This window comes from Peromyscus californicus, unplaced genomic scaffold, assembly GCF_007827085.1.
Source record: "Peromyscus californicus insignis strain IS unplaced genomic scaffold, ASM782708v3 Scaffold_23__1_contigs__length_62951481, whole genome shotgun sequence".
NCBI classification, from domain to species: domain Eukaryota; kingdom Metazoa; phylum Chordata; class Mammalia; order Rodentia; family Cricetidae; genus Peromyscus; species Peromyscus californicus.
In genome coordinates, this window is record NW_026294534.1 from 55,616,641 (window position 1) to 55,633,192 (window position 16,552).

The 16,552-nt window shown below is 42.9% G+C and overlaps 1 protein-coding gene across 9 annotated transcripts in view; it reads left to right on the forward strand.

Moving 5' to 3' along the window:
* Marchf1 (membrane associated ring-CH-type finger 1) overlaps positions 1-16,303 on the forward strand; it is a 780,423-nt gene extending 764,120 nt beyond the window's left edge. For 8 of the 9 annotated variants that reach the window (XM_052752369.1, XM_052752365.1, XM_052752371.1 and 5 more), the window contains 2 exons: positions 5,247-5,394; positions 12,371-16,303. In XM_052752369.1, the coding sequence (XP_052608329.1) occupies positions 5,247-5,394; positions 12,371-12,669 (447 nt within the window). In that variant the 3' untranslated portion in view covers positions 12,670-16,303. The remainder of the gene's footprint in view (positions 1-5,246; positions 5,395-12,370) is intronic. The other variant, XM_052752366.1, reaches the window with a different exon arrangement.
* The last annotated feature ends 249 nt before the right edge of the window (positions 16,304-16,552 follow it).

Genomic DNA, 16,552 nt, shown 5'->3' on the forward strand with positions numbered 1-16,552 from the left:
AAGGCTTACAGTTAAGAAAGCTATGCTGAATGGTTTGGTGGCCACTGAGGTGTGCATGTGGTTTTATACCAGAGAGAACACAGGCAAACATGGCATCACTGGCTATGATGTTTGAAGACCAAAAATCTTAACATCTGATTTTATTTGAGTTCTTATTTGAATGCTCTTGGACCACATGTAATGAGACTATCTGAATAAAGTATTAGCTGTCAAAAAGCAAAAACAAAAACAAAAACAAAAATAACCTCAGGTGAGTCCTACAGTCCTCAGTGGCAGAGCTAGAATTTGACCTCAGAAACTTCTATCTTAATAAGTATCCCTTGGATCAGAGGACTGCACTGCAGATCCATGCGATGATTTCAGCAAGGCCTCTGTGTGTACACAGGGAAGCAGCTCCCTCCACATGGCTCTGTCACCTGGCTGTTACTTTCTTGCTTTACTGCTGTGACAACTGATGCTAGGATTGATTCGGGCTCACAGTTCCAGGGATACAGTCCATTGCAGCAGGGGAGGTGGGAACAGGATGTGGCTGGTCACATGATGTCCCCATCCAGGAAGCAGAGAGCAATGAGTGCCTATGCTCAGTCTCTCTCTCTCTCTCTCTCTCTCTCTCTCTCTCTCTCTCTCTCTCTCTCTCTCTCTCTCTCTCGTGCGCGCGCGTAAGTCCTGTCCATGTTCAGAGTAGATCTTCCCATGTCAATTAACCGAATCTAAATAATCTCTCATGGACATGCCTGGAGACGTGTTTCCCTGGTTTCAAATGCCATCAGTTGACAATCCATATTAGTCACCACAACAACTAACACTGAAAACTGCTTGTAATTGTACCAGCCTCCCAGAACAGAGCACATTCCCTCTTATCCCTTGCCTTGTTTGTAGAATTCCTATTTCTCAGCCATTCAAAAGGCCAAAGGAGGCTCAATTTGAGCAGTAGCAATGAGATTCTCAACTAGTCTTCTCCCTTACAGTAAAGTTAAGCTGTGATTTTTAGTAAAACCGCTAACTAACTGCCTGTGGTATTGTCTTTACTTCAACCAGCTATCCATAACTACTTCCTCCAATCCTAAACTAATCCATGTACAAACTCCTCAAATGGCAACACAATATTTCTATTTTGATTGGTTATTTCACAGGCCCCTCTGGATATGTGGCCCATTTCTTCCTGTTTCCACTTAAAATTTCTTGGATGTGTTTCCTTGCAATGTTTTGATACAAAACACTTTTCTCTTCTCCCAAATTATTAAGAGAAACAGAGGAGCTGAATACACACACACACATACACACACACACACACACACACACACACACACACACACACACTCCCTTCCCTATGGGCCACGTACAGAGATGCCAAACAATTAATTATCAACATTCACAGACAGAACATGGAAGGGTTTAGTTATCAGTAACAAAACCAGGGAATCCGTGTGGATAGTTGTGCGTAGTTCTGTCAAAGGACAGATTCGCACCAGGTACACTTTCTGACTTGTCTGTGACAGTAACTGCCTCAGTCAATCAGTAACCTCAACCAGCCACTGTGTCTAGGGCTGCCTTTCCTGTTTCCTAGTGCCCATCAAACTTTCAGGAATTCCACTGAAGCTCTGAAAAGGCTGACTTGCTCTTCTGGTGTTTTTTGGCTACAGGTATAGCTGTGGCTTTTTATCTCAAGAGTTATTTCTCACAACTGTTCAGACTCTGTGACTTGGTTCCCTCCCAAAGTACTTAAGACTGTTAACTAACACAATGCTATTTTAATAACTTTTCCCGTCACTTCGATGTTAATTTGGAAAGTGAAACTGAAATCACAGTGAAACTGCTTATTTTAGTGAGTAGTGAACTGACTGCCACCCATTTTACTCTAGTGAAACTGAAATCACAGTGAAACTGCTTATTTTAGTGAGTAGTGAACTGACTGCCACCCATTTTACTCTAAACAAATTCACTAGTTTCGTGATTTCCTTCTACTCAGCGTGATATAGTTACATTATAGACAGTCGGCTCCTGCTGGTTCAGTCACCTTCCCTTAACTAGTAACTAGTGTGTGATATAGAGTGACAAGTGTTGTTTCTATAGTCTGTCAAGCCTCTCTATTAGCCTACAAAGGATCATTAGACAGGAGGATCTCAAACTTCCAGCTGCGTCACAATAACCAGAGGGCTTTCTAGTACTAAGATCACAGGCCTGCGGGATGGCTCGGTGGGGGGGAGGCCCTTGCTACCAAGCCTGGGCACCTGCATTTGATTCCAAGAACCCACACGATGTAAAGCTAGAGCTGTCCTAGGACCCCCACAGACACCCTGTGGCATGTGTGCATACTCACTCACTCACTCACTCACTAAATAAATAATTGAAAAAAAACCTCGGGTTACAGGAGCCCTGTCGCCAAAATGTTCAGTTCGGTAAGTGTGAGGTGGGGCCCCAAACACTGGATTACTGACAAGCTCCCCAGCTCCCTGACTGGTGCTGGAGAACACTCTTCAGAACTAACACTCTAGAATGGAGCCTGGAGAAACTCCTCCAACGTGTAATGTCACAGAGCCTTTGAAAGGTGTGCTTCAACTCTCACACAACGTATTGTGCTAAGGTGTCTGCAGAACGCAATGCGTTTTAGACCTGATGTATGCGACAAACCCCACAGTAATAATACAAGGAGACTCGGAAATTTTGAAACAGTTGAAATGCAGCTCTGCATTTATGCAAATGAAATTACAGCAATAGTCTAAACAGATGGCTGGAAACTCCTGGCCCTGACGGTACAAAAACACAATGCTACTAAGGACCAGTGGGGACTGGTGCCACCAGGGGGTACCATTTGAGTTATCGGAGTATAGATTCCCTAAAAATTCCGGGTTATGTTAGAAATCTGGGAGAGATATAGGGGAACTAGGAAAGAAAGTAGGGAGAGGGAGGGAGGGAGGGAGGGAGGGAGGGAGGGAGGGAGGGAGGGAGAGAAAGAGGAATAATATAATTCTGCTCAAGGCTTTGGTGTTTGGGAGTCGCAGGGTAACCGCTGAGGACGATAAAAACAACACGTACCGAAGACCAGGAGATGCAAAACCTCGAAGCAAGGTCAAGGCCAGTTATGGCGGGCAGGGCGGGGGCGGAGCTAACACTTTGCAGAGTTTGTTAGGCCAGCCTCAGCTGAAGTGTTTTCAGGGCTTGGAGGAAAACCTGGCTAGCATGACAGGAAGGTAGAGAAGTGGAGGGATTAAAGAGATGTGGGGAAGGAACCAGACTTGACGAGGGCAGCGTCTTGTGAGACCAGCACTCCAAAGACTGAGGCAGGAGGATTGTGAATTCAAGGTTAGCCTGGGCTACATGGCGACATGCCATCTAAAACACTCACTAGTGGGGCTGGGTGACCTGCAGGTCCAGCAGGTGAGCTCTGAGAACTGGACAAGCCTCTACAGGAGAGGTCCCAAATGTCACAAGGCACAGCTGGGAATGTGAGCACAAGTCACACATTGCTTTATGGCGTTGGGTGATGGAGACAAGTACAATGTGAATTTCCTCATCGTTTCACTTCATTTTCGCCCAGTCTTTCTGGACCAAGCTTGCTACTAACTCAGTTTCAACATTGCAAATATTAAATTACAGCACTTTCATAACTTGTTAAAATGAGTCATATACCCCCTACCTCCTCCACCTATTTGCCGTCATGAACACTTGCAAACTTAGTTGAAAAGTTTGTACATCGACCTGAGCAGACATGAACAATTGATGAATGAATGCCTTGATTTCTGGGAGGCCCTGTGGAGAGTACCACACGCAATAATGTCTTCATACGGCAGAGGGCACGATGGCCCTGCATCTACATTGTGTGGTGTATTTCTGAATGGTCTTATGAGGATTTATAAAGTGGAAAAGGTTGATGACCCTCTTACACTGTCTTCTTAAAATGTCACTTCTAATTTCACTAACAAGTGATTGTCTGGCATGGGAATCTTTACAAATGAATCATTACTACCCTATCCTCTCCTGGTATTTTTTAGACCCACTGTATTTCATTTCACAAAATTGCTTTTTAGATATAAGTCCTGATTTTTGAAAAGAGATTTATTCATTTGTATTTACATGTATTTGTGTGCCTTCCTATCCTGAGAAGCCAGGGAGCATTACATCACCTTGAGCTGAAGTCACGGGTGGTTGTGAACAACTCAATGTAGGTACCGAGAACCGAGCCCTGGTCCTTGGCAAGGCCAGCGAGCACTCTTCACCACTGGGCCACCTCCTCAGCCTCAGAAGCCCCAATTCTTATGATTTTTTTCAAGCCAGCTTTCTGATTGAGGGTGGACTGTGTGTGTGTGTGTGTGTGTGTGTGTGTGTGTGTGTGTGTGTTTACTAAAGTTAATCTCCTGCACTGGAACACAGAAGATCTCTGTACACAAATAATTGACTTTTTGCACATACCTTTTGATACCATGGTGACTTGAGTAATATTTATCAAATCACAAAATGCTATTGGCAAATGGTAATATTCTTTGATTTATATGTTATTCCAATTAACTTTACAGAACTAAAATCCTTGTTCAATTATCCTATCAAGCAGGGGACACTTGCCCAGTTATATGGTGATCCATGTAGCAAAAGCTGCTGGTCACTGCTTGTAAGACAGTACCACAACGGGTTGAAGCTGAAAGGGAATGTTTTCTTAAAAAAAAAAAAAAAACAACATGTACACACACACACACGTGTGGTTGTGTAAAAGCCCAGCTACAACACTGGGTGTTGTCCTCCACGACTCTCCACTGCGCTGTTGTTTTGTTTTGTGACAGGGTTTCTCACTGAATCTGGAACTCACCAGTTCCCGTAGTCTGCCTGGCCAGTGGGCCCCAGCATCCCTGTCTCCACCTTCCCAGCACTGGAGTTACAGTCCCACACTACCATGCCTGACTTTTACCAACTGAGTCATCATCCGTCACCACACCAGTCAAAATCATAGAGCGTTGTGAACCTACCTCGTTCTTATTGCAGAATGAGATTCCTATTGCAGACTGGCCTCATCCTTTTGGAGATCAGGAAATCATTTCTTAGGAAATCATTTCTTATGAATCAAGTTATGTCTCCTTTGTCAGTGATGATTCCCTATCTCTCCGAATGCAGGGACTTACTTGAATACAGCAGTATGGTGTAAAATTGAAAACATGATGTTTACTTTGCACTGCAGGTTCCTGTTGGGAACATAAACTGAGAGCAGAATGTTCTGGTAGTAAACGTGGTGGTGAGTGACTCGTTTCTGTTTGCAGTGGGAAAAGCTCCAGATGACCACAAGTGAAAGAAGGAAGATATTCTGCTCCGTCACGTTCCACGTCATCGCCGTCACCTGTGTGGTGTGGTCCCTGTATGTGCTGATCGATCGGACAGCGGAGGAAATCAAGCAAGGTAACGACAATGGTAAGGATATGCCTCCCCTCCGTCCTCCTTCCCAGGATTCTCACGATGGCGTAGGCAGGGCGCTGTTGCTGACGTTTAGGTCTCCAGGTGGGACACCTGAGCAAGGGCCAGCAATTGCAGCCAAATCTTCATCTCCTTGGTCAACTCTATCTAAAAAGCATGGACCACTTGGGATCCCAAGTAAGGACTTGGGATGTGTTAGGTCCTGGTGAAACTTCGAGTGGGAGACACATGGATAGCATTCACCACTTAGACTTCCCAGAGGCTCCCGGAGCATCAGGTGCTGCCTGACATACAAACACCAATTGTTAGAAAAGTGGAGAGTTCCCGGGTTGTGGGGGCACATTCTTAAATTCCAGCACTACAGAGGCAGAAGCATGCAGATCTCTGCGTTTGAGGCTGGGCTAGCCTACACAGTGAATTTCAGGAAAGCAGGGACTACACAGAAAAAAAAAGAAAGAAAGAGAGAGGAGAGAGAGAGAGAGAGAGAGAGAGAGAGAGAGAGAAAGGGAGGAAGGAAGGAGAAGGAGGATAAGGAAGAGGAGGAGGAGGAGAAAGAAAAGAAGAAAAGAAGAAGAAGAAGAAGAAGAAGAAGAAGAAGAAGAAGAAGAAGAAGAAGAAGAAGAAGAAGAAGAAGAAGAAAAGAGAGAGTTTTAAAGTTTGATTTAATTCACCCTACCTGTTGCCTTCTTTGAAGGCACAAGGTAACCCTGTTGTGGAGAATGTGTAATGGGTAACTTGAGGCAGTGGATCAGCACTGTAGTTGAAAATTTTAGCCATGCCCAGTTTGTGAAGGATGATGTCCAGACTACAAAGGAAGATATTCCAAAATATATTTTGTTTAAAGGCTTCCCATGCTTGTCCACTTGGGGGCAGCAGGGTACACCAGCATGCCTGTACTCTGAGTTCCCTGAAGTGGGATTGACTTGGAAGGTTCCAGGCCTGCGGGGCTCCTGGTGTGCACAGTTGGTTAAAGGAAGATGAGCTGGAGAGAGCCTTGAAGATCCTAGTGTTCTTTTCTAAAAACAAAAACATAAGAAAAGCCTATATCAAGTCTAAATATTAGAGAAACAGGTAGGATGGAATTTTTTTCAAATTCATTTATGCTACATTAACTCATTTATAAACTGCATCAGTTACAGCAAGCTTCTGTTCTGCTACATTATGACTCTCCCCACAGTTTCTTGCTTCTAAGGTGTCATATTAAATCTGGATTAAATAAATTCTCATCCCCTGCAGGTAGAGCCTTAAAACAGTAATTGCACATAACAAGAACCAGACACCCAACCATGCCTACGTGGAAAGCAGGGTGTCCCCATCTCACATCACCCAACTCTTCCCCCTTAAGAGTCAAGTGTGTTCCTAGCTAGGCAGGGCAAAGCAGATCTCATGACTCCTGGCCAGAGACTTTCTACTCTTAGATGGCTACGTAAAACCCCCACTAGAAAAACAAGCATTTCCATGACTAGACATTGTCCTGACTTGGCCAGATTGTGGTGGACAAGAAGTAGGACTTCATTTCACCTGTGTTATACCCAGACAAGATTCCCATGGGAAAACACTCATATTTAGTCAGCTGTGCTTGTCCGACACCTGAGACATGTAAGTTGTGACTATTTACAGTAAGGAGCTTGATAGTCTCAAACGTAGAAGCCAAGACACCCACCTCCCTCCTTTGTTCTGTCTCCTGCACATGCTCCAGTGGTCACCCTCTATTCTTATATCTTTAGCTGATGCTTGTATGCTGATAACCACGTCCCCAATTTTATACCCAGCTCATAATACACCCCAAAGATTGCATCTCCCTCCCGAGAGCATCTCTGAAAGTCTTCCAGGGACTCAAGCTCAGTATGTCCACACTATCTCCCATATCCAACATCAGCACCATGAGAAAAGCATCTCTAACAACTGGACCCCCCTCCTCCTTTTCCTGGTCAGTCTTTCTTCTCCCTGAAATCAGCCACCAGATCCTATGTGTTCTGCTTCATAGCCCTGGATTCTTTCCATGTATCTCCTTCCCCACTAAGAATATTCATGGGAAATTTGTTTTTATACAAAAAGAGCCAAAGCCTCTTCCCTAGACCTTCTCCACTCTCCCCACCTTCAACTCATGTTCATTAACTACCACAAAATACAAAATCATGAATCTGAACATTATCCCCACTTAGTCAATATTATTAATATGTAACCCCGATGGTGCCCCAAGGACCTAGGTGTCACCAATTACATCAAACATCTATCTTCCCCTGAGAATCTATTTCTAAATCCCTGCTCAGCTTTTTCCTCTATGTAAAACAATTCTTTCCAGATTCTCTTGCCCAACACACACACACACATACACAGAGTGAGAAAGAAAAGAGAGAGACTGTATTTCCATACACATCCCTAACCTAACTCCTAGGAAACTCAACTCAAAATTCCCCCAGGACCAGCAGCATTACCACTTCCTGGGAACTCTTTAGAAATACACATTCTAGCCTTCTACTCCCCTAGAACTCTGTATGTGAAACTGATGTGGAGCATCCAGCAATCCAGCTTTAAAACCTGACAAGCATTTTTCAGGCCTGTGAAAATCCTAAAGCCACCACCTTGCTGTGAGCTACCCTGGCCCTTACCTTTTGGAAGCCCTCCACCTTCCTTGAATGTCAAAGTGCCTGTGGAGTTTCTCTAACAGGGCAGTGTTGACAACCCTCTTGCATCTGCAGCCTTTCCCCCATGCATGGTGGGGCAGCACGTGCCTCTGAGTTGTCTGAAGCCTTTTTCTCCCACATAAATGGTGAGGCCGGCGACTCTGGTATCTGAGCTGTGGGCACCTTAATCTTCCTCAGGCATTGTGAGGGCTGATCCTGAATTTACCTTTGAAGTTATCGGAGAAGGACTGCATAATTTAAAAGGCTAGGATATTTTAAACCCACCTTGAAAACCTTCAGAAATGTCTAAAGAGGAACAAATTGTGCTTTCCAACCAGAATTGATGTTGAGTCTGAAGCGGCGAATTTGACTGTAGCGACGAGGATAGAAAATAAGCCCTTTGTGTGTTTAAGACGTTGTTCTTTTAGATTAGACATGTCTGGTGTCCTTCCCCACGGTTCTCCTGCCTCCTCTTCCTCACATGAACAATCTAAATTAGTGCTGTCGCTGCCTCTTTCACTTGAGCAGTAATTGACCCTCCTGCCTCTTCCTTACATGTCCTAGACAAATAATCCAGTATATTATCTCATTAAAAAAGAAAAAAGAAAGGAAGAAAGGAGCCAGGCGGTGGTGGCACATGCCTTTAATCCCAGCACTCGGGAAGCAAAACCAGGCGGATCTCTGTGAGTTTGAGGCCAGCCTGGTCTATAGAGGCGAGATTCAGAACAGGCACCAAAACACCAAAACTACACAGAGAAACCCCGTCTCAAAATAAAAAGAAAAAGAAAGAAAAAAGAAAGGTATTTTTTAAGCCACAAAAGTTTGTACTGTGAATTGAGTGTCTCTTCTACAGGGATTTTTATTTTCTTTTAGAATATTGCTGTGTTCTCAGTGCTGATCTTTAGGCACCAGACAACCAGGTGCTAGCAGCAGCCCCTCTAAGCCGGGACCCTGTCTTATTCTTCAGAGAGCACTTGGCATTGGTGGAAGCTCAAAGCAGTTCACTAGCCTTAGCCGTAGCCACAGCCACAGCCATAGCTGTAAAGCTGACTTCTAGAGATCAGTGCCCTAATATGACAGACACTGCCTAGCAGGTGCTGGCAGACCAGGGCTCTAGTTCCGGCTTCTTCACTGGCAGTGAGGCTGAAGGAAATCGTCTCTGCAAAGCACAGCTTCCTCATCTGGAAAACCAAGAAAGCTAGACTCTCTGCCTCCTAAACTGTTTTTTTTTTTATAGGACTCGTTTTCAGACATCATGACCTGGGTTTCCGCATGAGGTTAATTGAAATGTGTTTATTTAAGTGGCATGCCACATCATTCATAGTTTATTTACACTGCATTTAAAATTTTAATATTATTTAAGAACTTAATTAGAATGTTGAAAGAAAGTAAGGAAAAATATATACTGTTTTGTTTAACTTACACAGCTGTAAAGGGGAAAACAGCATCAGCCCACACACGTTTCCTGTATGCAGTCATACTTGTAACTGTGCAAGGAAAACACCAGCCCAACCCATTCCAACTTAGTGGTGAGACAGTCTGTCAAGACATGCAGTGTCCCCACAGCTTCTGGGTTCTCTCGCTTTTGCTGCTGGAGTGATTTAAAGGCTTTAGACACATCCTAGATGTTTCCAGTCGCATGACAGGATATACAGGGCACTAAGAAATACCAAACCTAAAAAGGAGACATAGAGAGAGATTGTTGGTTTAAAGGTGAGAAAATGCACAATTTGTCCAATCTACAGTTATATTACAAGCCCATCTGGAACCTTCTGGTTTCTCCGATTTGATTTACAGAGAAAACAGAAAGTGATATAGTAAAAGATATCCTAGCCTGTGTGCCAGAGAGGACAGAAACCTGATTCTACAATCAAGGGAAATGCATTTTCTGAGAAACAGTATTTCTAGGAAGCAAATGAATCTGCAAGGGCCCAGGGACTACAGCCCAATTTATAAGCCAGTCATTTGGTTGGAAGCTCGATCTAAAAACTCCCTAACGAATTCAGTGCACATGGTTGCCCTTACGTTCAAGGACCTTTTCATTGATTTTTGGTGGTCTTTTTGAAGTGTCCCTCTGGTGAAAAGAATTAAAATTGCTAGGGATGCCAAGGGCACATGGTGAGGCTCTCTGGGTCTGTCTCTATGCCAATACCATGGCTGGCAGCTAACAGGACTTCAGACCCCCCCTGGATTCTGGAGGCATCCAGAAGTTGGAGCCTACAGGACGTGAGAAAGATTTGAGTGTGGGCACCACAGAAATCACTGCCCTTGATATGCAACTTAGTCAGCCAGAGACATGGAGCACTCAAGTCACCCAGGCCACTGTAGTGCATGCACTTCGCTGCTCTACCACACTGCTAACTCACTGAGTGACACCAAGAACCCCACGGGTAGGAGGGACTTTTGCTTCCATTTTTAAGCAGTGTGTCAACTGGTCTCTATTTTGTAAAAACCTGTCCACACATAGTGACTTAGACCAGCGGCCGTTTACTTCACCTCATTCTGTGCTTTGGTTAGGCATTTGTTCTGCCTGAATTCTCCAAAGTGAATTCAGGTGGGCTGATGGCTACAGTCAACGGTTGCACCTGGAGAGAGCTGGCACTCCATCCAGCAGCTGTATAGACAAGCAGGGGATCCTTTACCTGTCTGCCAATGGAGATACCGCTAGCTAGAATGGCGGATGCAGCTAAGCTGTATGGAGTTTGGCTATTTTTCTCTCTGTGTGTGTGAGTGTGTGTGTGTGTGTGTGTGTGTGTGTGTGTGTGTGTGTGTGTACACGTGCGCGCGTGCGCGTCATTACATTGGAAGGCAGTAAAGGAAAACTAGATATACGAGCTTTGACAACATAAACTGAGCTCATGTCCCTTTAAAGATGAACAGCTGAGCTATCTCTCCAGCTTGGTTTTTGTTACTGTTCTAATTATCTATATGGTGGTCCTGCCTTCCCAACACGACAGTTGCAGGCTATTCAAAAAGGGGCACCGGGCGGCGGTGGCGCACGCCTTTAATCCCAGCACTTGGGAGGCAGAGGCAGGCGGATCTCTGTGAGTTGGAGGCCAGCCTGGTCTACAGAGTGAGTTCCAGGAAAGGCGCAAAGCTACACAGAGAAACCCTGTCTCAAAAAAAATAAAAAAATTTTAAAAAAAGGAGCAAGATGGTTTAGCAAGTAAAGGCACCTGTAGTCAAGTCTAAGGACCTAAGTTTGATCCATGGGGCCATAATGCCCAAAGTACTTCTCTAAAGCAGTATCTCGGAAAGTTATAACTATCTCCAGCACCTCTCCCAATTTCATATTCTCAGTCCTTCCATTTGCTCCAAAGTGAATTGATTAACATTAGTGGAATTCTATGCAGACAATGTGAAGTATTTTGAAAAAGGCATTGGCCTTTTCAGACAGCAAAATCTTTTTTTCTTTATATGCCAACTTCAGAGGTTGACCAAGAAGGCCATGGTGATAGGGATCATGAGGTTTCACAGAGATCATCAGGAAATGATGTCACTAGTTGAGTCATGGATTCTGCATCCTTTTCTCGCTGGGGTGGGCTCTAATGAATCGGCAGTTTATAAGAGGATGGGGACAGCCCATGCTGCAGCCTGAACCTGTCTTAGGACAGGGGACGCTTGGTTTCCAACACTATACAGACAGGACTTCAGCTAAAGCATGAGAAAGAAGCGGTTGAAGGGAACCTCTTGGCCATGCAGAAACTTTCTAGTAAGTTCTACTGCGTACTCTTAACTCACTGTAAAAATAAGTTTCAGATTTGATTACTGAAAGAAGGATAGAAATACATTTAGGTGACCAAAGTCAGGTAAAGAGATTAATGTGGCATCAGCAGCAGTGGGGAGATGTTTCTTGCCAATAACATAAATCCATTTAAGTTGTCCCTCTCCCCCAATTTTTCAAAGGAAAAGTTTCCTTTTCGAAGAAAAAGAGGTAACACACTTAAAGAAAAAAAAATTGTCTTGTAAAGATCCAGGGAAGTCATATTTGAGAAACACCAGCTTTGTTAATGCCCAATAGGAAAGAAAATATGAAAACTTTGCGAGGGTCCCAAAGTTTGCATTGTTTACAGAAGAAAGCAATCCTTATGCCCAGGGCTGCTTGACATAATTGCAGCATCAGCTCTGTGAATAAATCAATAGTATTGCTGCTCCCTAAGAAGTCTGAACATTCTGAAAATGCCCATCGTTTCATAGTTTGGGGAACCACAAACTGACCCTATTCCCTTTGGTAGAACTTACGGCACAATACACATAATTCAGGGAAATATTTGTAGAAGGGATCCCAGGTGAAGACCAAATATAGAAATGACAATTTGCTAACATCCTCTCTTTCTGTCTCACAGGTGTGCTGGAATGGCCATTTTGGACAAAACTGGTTGTGGTGGCCATTGGCTTCACGGGAGGTCTCGTCTTCATGTATGTACAGTGTAAAGTCTATGTTCAACTGTGGCGTAGGCTGAAGGCCTACAACCGTGTGATCTTTGTGCAGAATTGCCCAGACACTGCCAACAAACTGGAGAAGAACTTCTCATGTACCGTGAACACAGAAATCAAGGATGCTGTGGTTGTGCCTGTGCCACAGACAGGTTCAAATTCACTGCCACCTGCAGAGGGCGCCCCGCCTGAAGTTATACCGGTCTGATGGAACCAGAGGGAACTTCGTCCCAGAAGGATCTTTGCAGCCCCAGCCACTACAAACAGAAATGCTTCTGCTCTGGTGGCTTCCTTGTCTTCTCCGTTCCCCTACTGACTTGTTTGTCCTGACTTGGAGCAAAAAGGAAATGAGGAGAAACTATCAAGTGATCAGGATCCCAAGAAGCAGAGCCCGCAGTGGGACATGGAAAGGGGAAGTGTCTTAGGGAGTGAGTTCATGAGGAACTGTTGGTACAAGCAAACGCTTCCAGTGATGAAAGACTGGACGGACATGCGATCCTCTTTCAAGTAGTGAGGAGGGAATCCCAGGACAGTCTTCACATGCAGCGTATACTTCTTTGGAGGGTTCTGTAATGTTAGCCTGCTCCACTGGAAATGACACACATCTGGTCATAAGGCTGAAAGTGTGTGCACCATCCCTAAGTCACACCAGCGGCCAACTTGGAGGACTTGAGGTTTTTTTACACTTTGACAGATGATTTTTCTGGCTATTGTGAAGTCTGGTTATTTTGACAGATGCATGTTTTTAAATGGATGCAATACACATTTGAAGATAGAAATGTTTGGAATTTTGTTTAAATTTAAATCATGAAGAGAAGATTTTCAGAGCATTGTGGAGTTTAGCTAGCACTGCCTTTGGAGAGCATCTATCAGGCTGTGTCCCTCTTACAATGGGTCCCTCTTACACAGTGCTCAACAATAGACAGATAAGCTGCACATGCAGATGTACAATTCCAATCTCCTAGTGTGCCCCATTAGGAAAAGTAAACATAGGTCAATTCATTTTTATAATTTATTCAACATTAAATATACAAGTTATTTCATGTCATCAACGGAAACTGTTATTAAAACAGTTTTCACCATTTTCTTGAACCAAGTCTTCAAAATCCAGCATGTATTTATGACACACTTCAATCTGAACGAAGTGTGTTGGACAGGATCTAATTAGGACACTGGACAGCAGAGCCCTTTCATTAAAAACTACACCTCTGTCTCATTTAACAGCTGGATATTTCAAAACAGCAGTTTAATCCATTGTTTTGTTTTGCAGTTTCACTTAAAGGTTGATTTACAAAGCACTAAACTCATCAAATTAAAGTATTCCAGCTTGAATTCAATGAAGTTTTCAAAACAAAATATAGGGAGTCAGTGCAATCCATAGCAATGTTGTGAAATTAACTTCTGTGTAGTACCTATAAAGTCCATTATGGTAGGGAAATAAAAATTAAATATTTTGTTACTAAACCAAATGTGTTAAGGGTTTTAAACGCACATGGAGTGTCAATGTGACAGGTGAGCATCTTAACTAAGGGTCTCAGCCATGTTTACACCTGACAGTATTCCCTTGCTCAGCTGAGAAGTAAAAATAGTCAAGATTCCATGATGATGTGCTCCATTCAGATTCAATTAAACTGACAGGACACTGCAGTGAGCTAAGAATCACAACTTGTCAAAGAAAGGTGACCACATTTTTAAAAAGAAGTGACTTTTTTTGGTTAGCTCTCGTTATTTATTATCCTGAAAAGGCAGAGATGGCCATAAAAACCAAAGCATGGGCATCATGTTGCACAAATCTGGGTACCACGTCCACGCACTTTGTAATTATCAGTGTTTGTTCTTCACAGATTATCAAAGGAAAAGAAAAAAAAAGATGTTTCAATGAGAAGAGAGTATGATATTTGTAGTGATTGACACTGGGTCCAAATCGTCCCACCCTTAGAAATAAAGACATAGTAAACAATGTCAATTGTGTGTGTGTGTTTGACGTGTATATTCATGTACATATACAAGAGAAATGTTAAGGTATTCAGTCAGGAAACAAAACCTTAAAAGACTCATCTTTCTTAAAACTTGTGGGAGGGACAAGAATTAAACATGCAGGGAGAATATGGTGGACACAGCGAAACTGGACCAACCAGATCTCCAGAACAAATAAGGGTTCGTATGACATTAACGAAAAAGACCCGAACCTTAAACTTTGTATTAACTTCCTGAATAGTTTCCATTTTAAAGACTTAAGATGACTATAAACAACAAAGGATGGGTGGGTTAATCATGACTTCACACAAGGCGTTAACTATCATTCAGTTTTTCTGAGTATTTCCCCTAGCTCTTACTCATCCATTTTGGTAGGTACACAACTGTAATCTTAGCATTTGTGAGATGTAGGAATTCATGGTTATCCTCTGCTGAAGAGTGAGTCCCAAACAGAGGCCAGCCTAGGCCACCTGAGACCTTCCTCCAAAAACAGAACAACAACAACAAAAAAAAACAGAAAGGTTTAAATCTAAATGAATAGAGCCAGTATTGAAACTATCTTTGCACATTCACGTGGTAACGGAGTTCTCACTTAGTAACAATGAAAAGGTTTGGCTTTGATGGCCTGACTTACAGCTTACGGAGGAAGGCTGCTTTACAGAAGGACACTATCTTGAGGTGTGTTTAACTGCTCTCATGTAAAATATGAAGTGAACTTGAAACAAAACATTGAATTGCTGACTTTACAGATTGTTAAAACTGGGTTTTTATAAACACGAAGGGAAGCTGGGGTATTAGAAATGCCATAAACCAGACATTGAAAATGCTTTCTACCAAGAGTTGACATTTCTATTAGATATAATTAAATATTCAATTGGAAAGGAATGAAATCAAAACATCTAAAAGTGAAGCCCAGGGTTGGGAGAGATGGCTCACTCTTTCTGCTCTCGTAGCTGGTCCTGGTTGAGTTCCCTGAACCAACAACAGTTCACAACCACCTGTACCTCAAGCTCCAGGGCACCCAAAACCTTCTTCTGGCCTCTGAGAGTACCCACACACACATGGACAGATACACACATAAATAAAAATAAATCTTTAAAAGATGAAGCCCTCTCCCAAGCAGGTTAACTTAAGTATAAAACAACAAAACCCTATAAAAATAAAAATAAAAAAAATGGTAACTTAAGAGTCCCAGTAACCCAGGATACTGCAATGCAGACATTGAGTCTTTCTTAGAATGTCCCAGGATCAAAACTTCACTCAGAGCTGCTGCTATAGGTAATGATACCCCCCAGAGCCCCCAAACTTAGGAGTTTTTCTTTTGTGAAAAGGACCTTGGGTACCCTACAGATATTTACTCTTCTGCTGAAAAGTGAGCTCATTAACACAATGACATCATTATGAGAAATTACAATACTGGGGGGTGGGGGGATGAAGTAGAAAGGTCATTTATTCCATCTGTCAGATATAATTTACCTTGCCTTGCCAGTGAATATTTTGGGGCAAATATTAAGTGGAGAACCTAAAACTTACTATTGTAACTGTTATAAAATTGCGTCCTTACATCAGCTCAATGGTGCTATTTTACATAACGATACAAGTGAAGGGAAATGCTGTTATTTGGGGCGGCAATACTTCTCCCATGCCTGAAGAAAGCCCATGGTGAAATCAGATATAACGTTCAAATGAAGGAGAAAATATTATTTTAAATGTGTGCAATTTTTGAGATTGGGCATTTGTACTTTTTTAGTTTTATCTATTGTCTTTCATTAACAATTTACTGTTTGTGAGTAATGTGTGCTTAAGACAAACTAAGGAAAGTAATTATCTGTGAAAGACTTTGTATATTAAACAAATGCTCCGAATCTTGGCTGTACTTTCTCTACTTTCTGCCTAATGTACTGGGATTCCTAGAGTTGTATTTAGAGCATTCCAAACGCCTGAATTCTTAATTTAAGATCTGATAATGGTCTGAGTTTTTAACTCAGTTATGTCAAATCTATAGTTACCAAGTTACCAACCTTGTGCTATTACTGGAAATTTGGGGGGCCCCACCTAGGATGTCACATGTTACTGAGAAAACTGGGGATCCCTTTCAGGGTACTTAGTCCTGT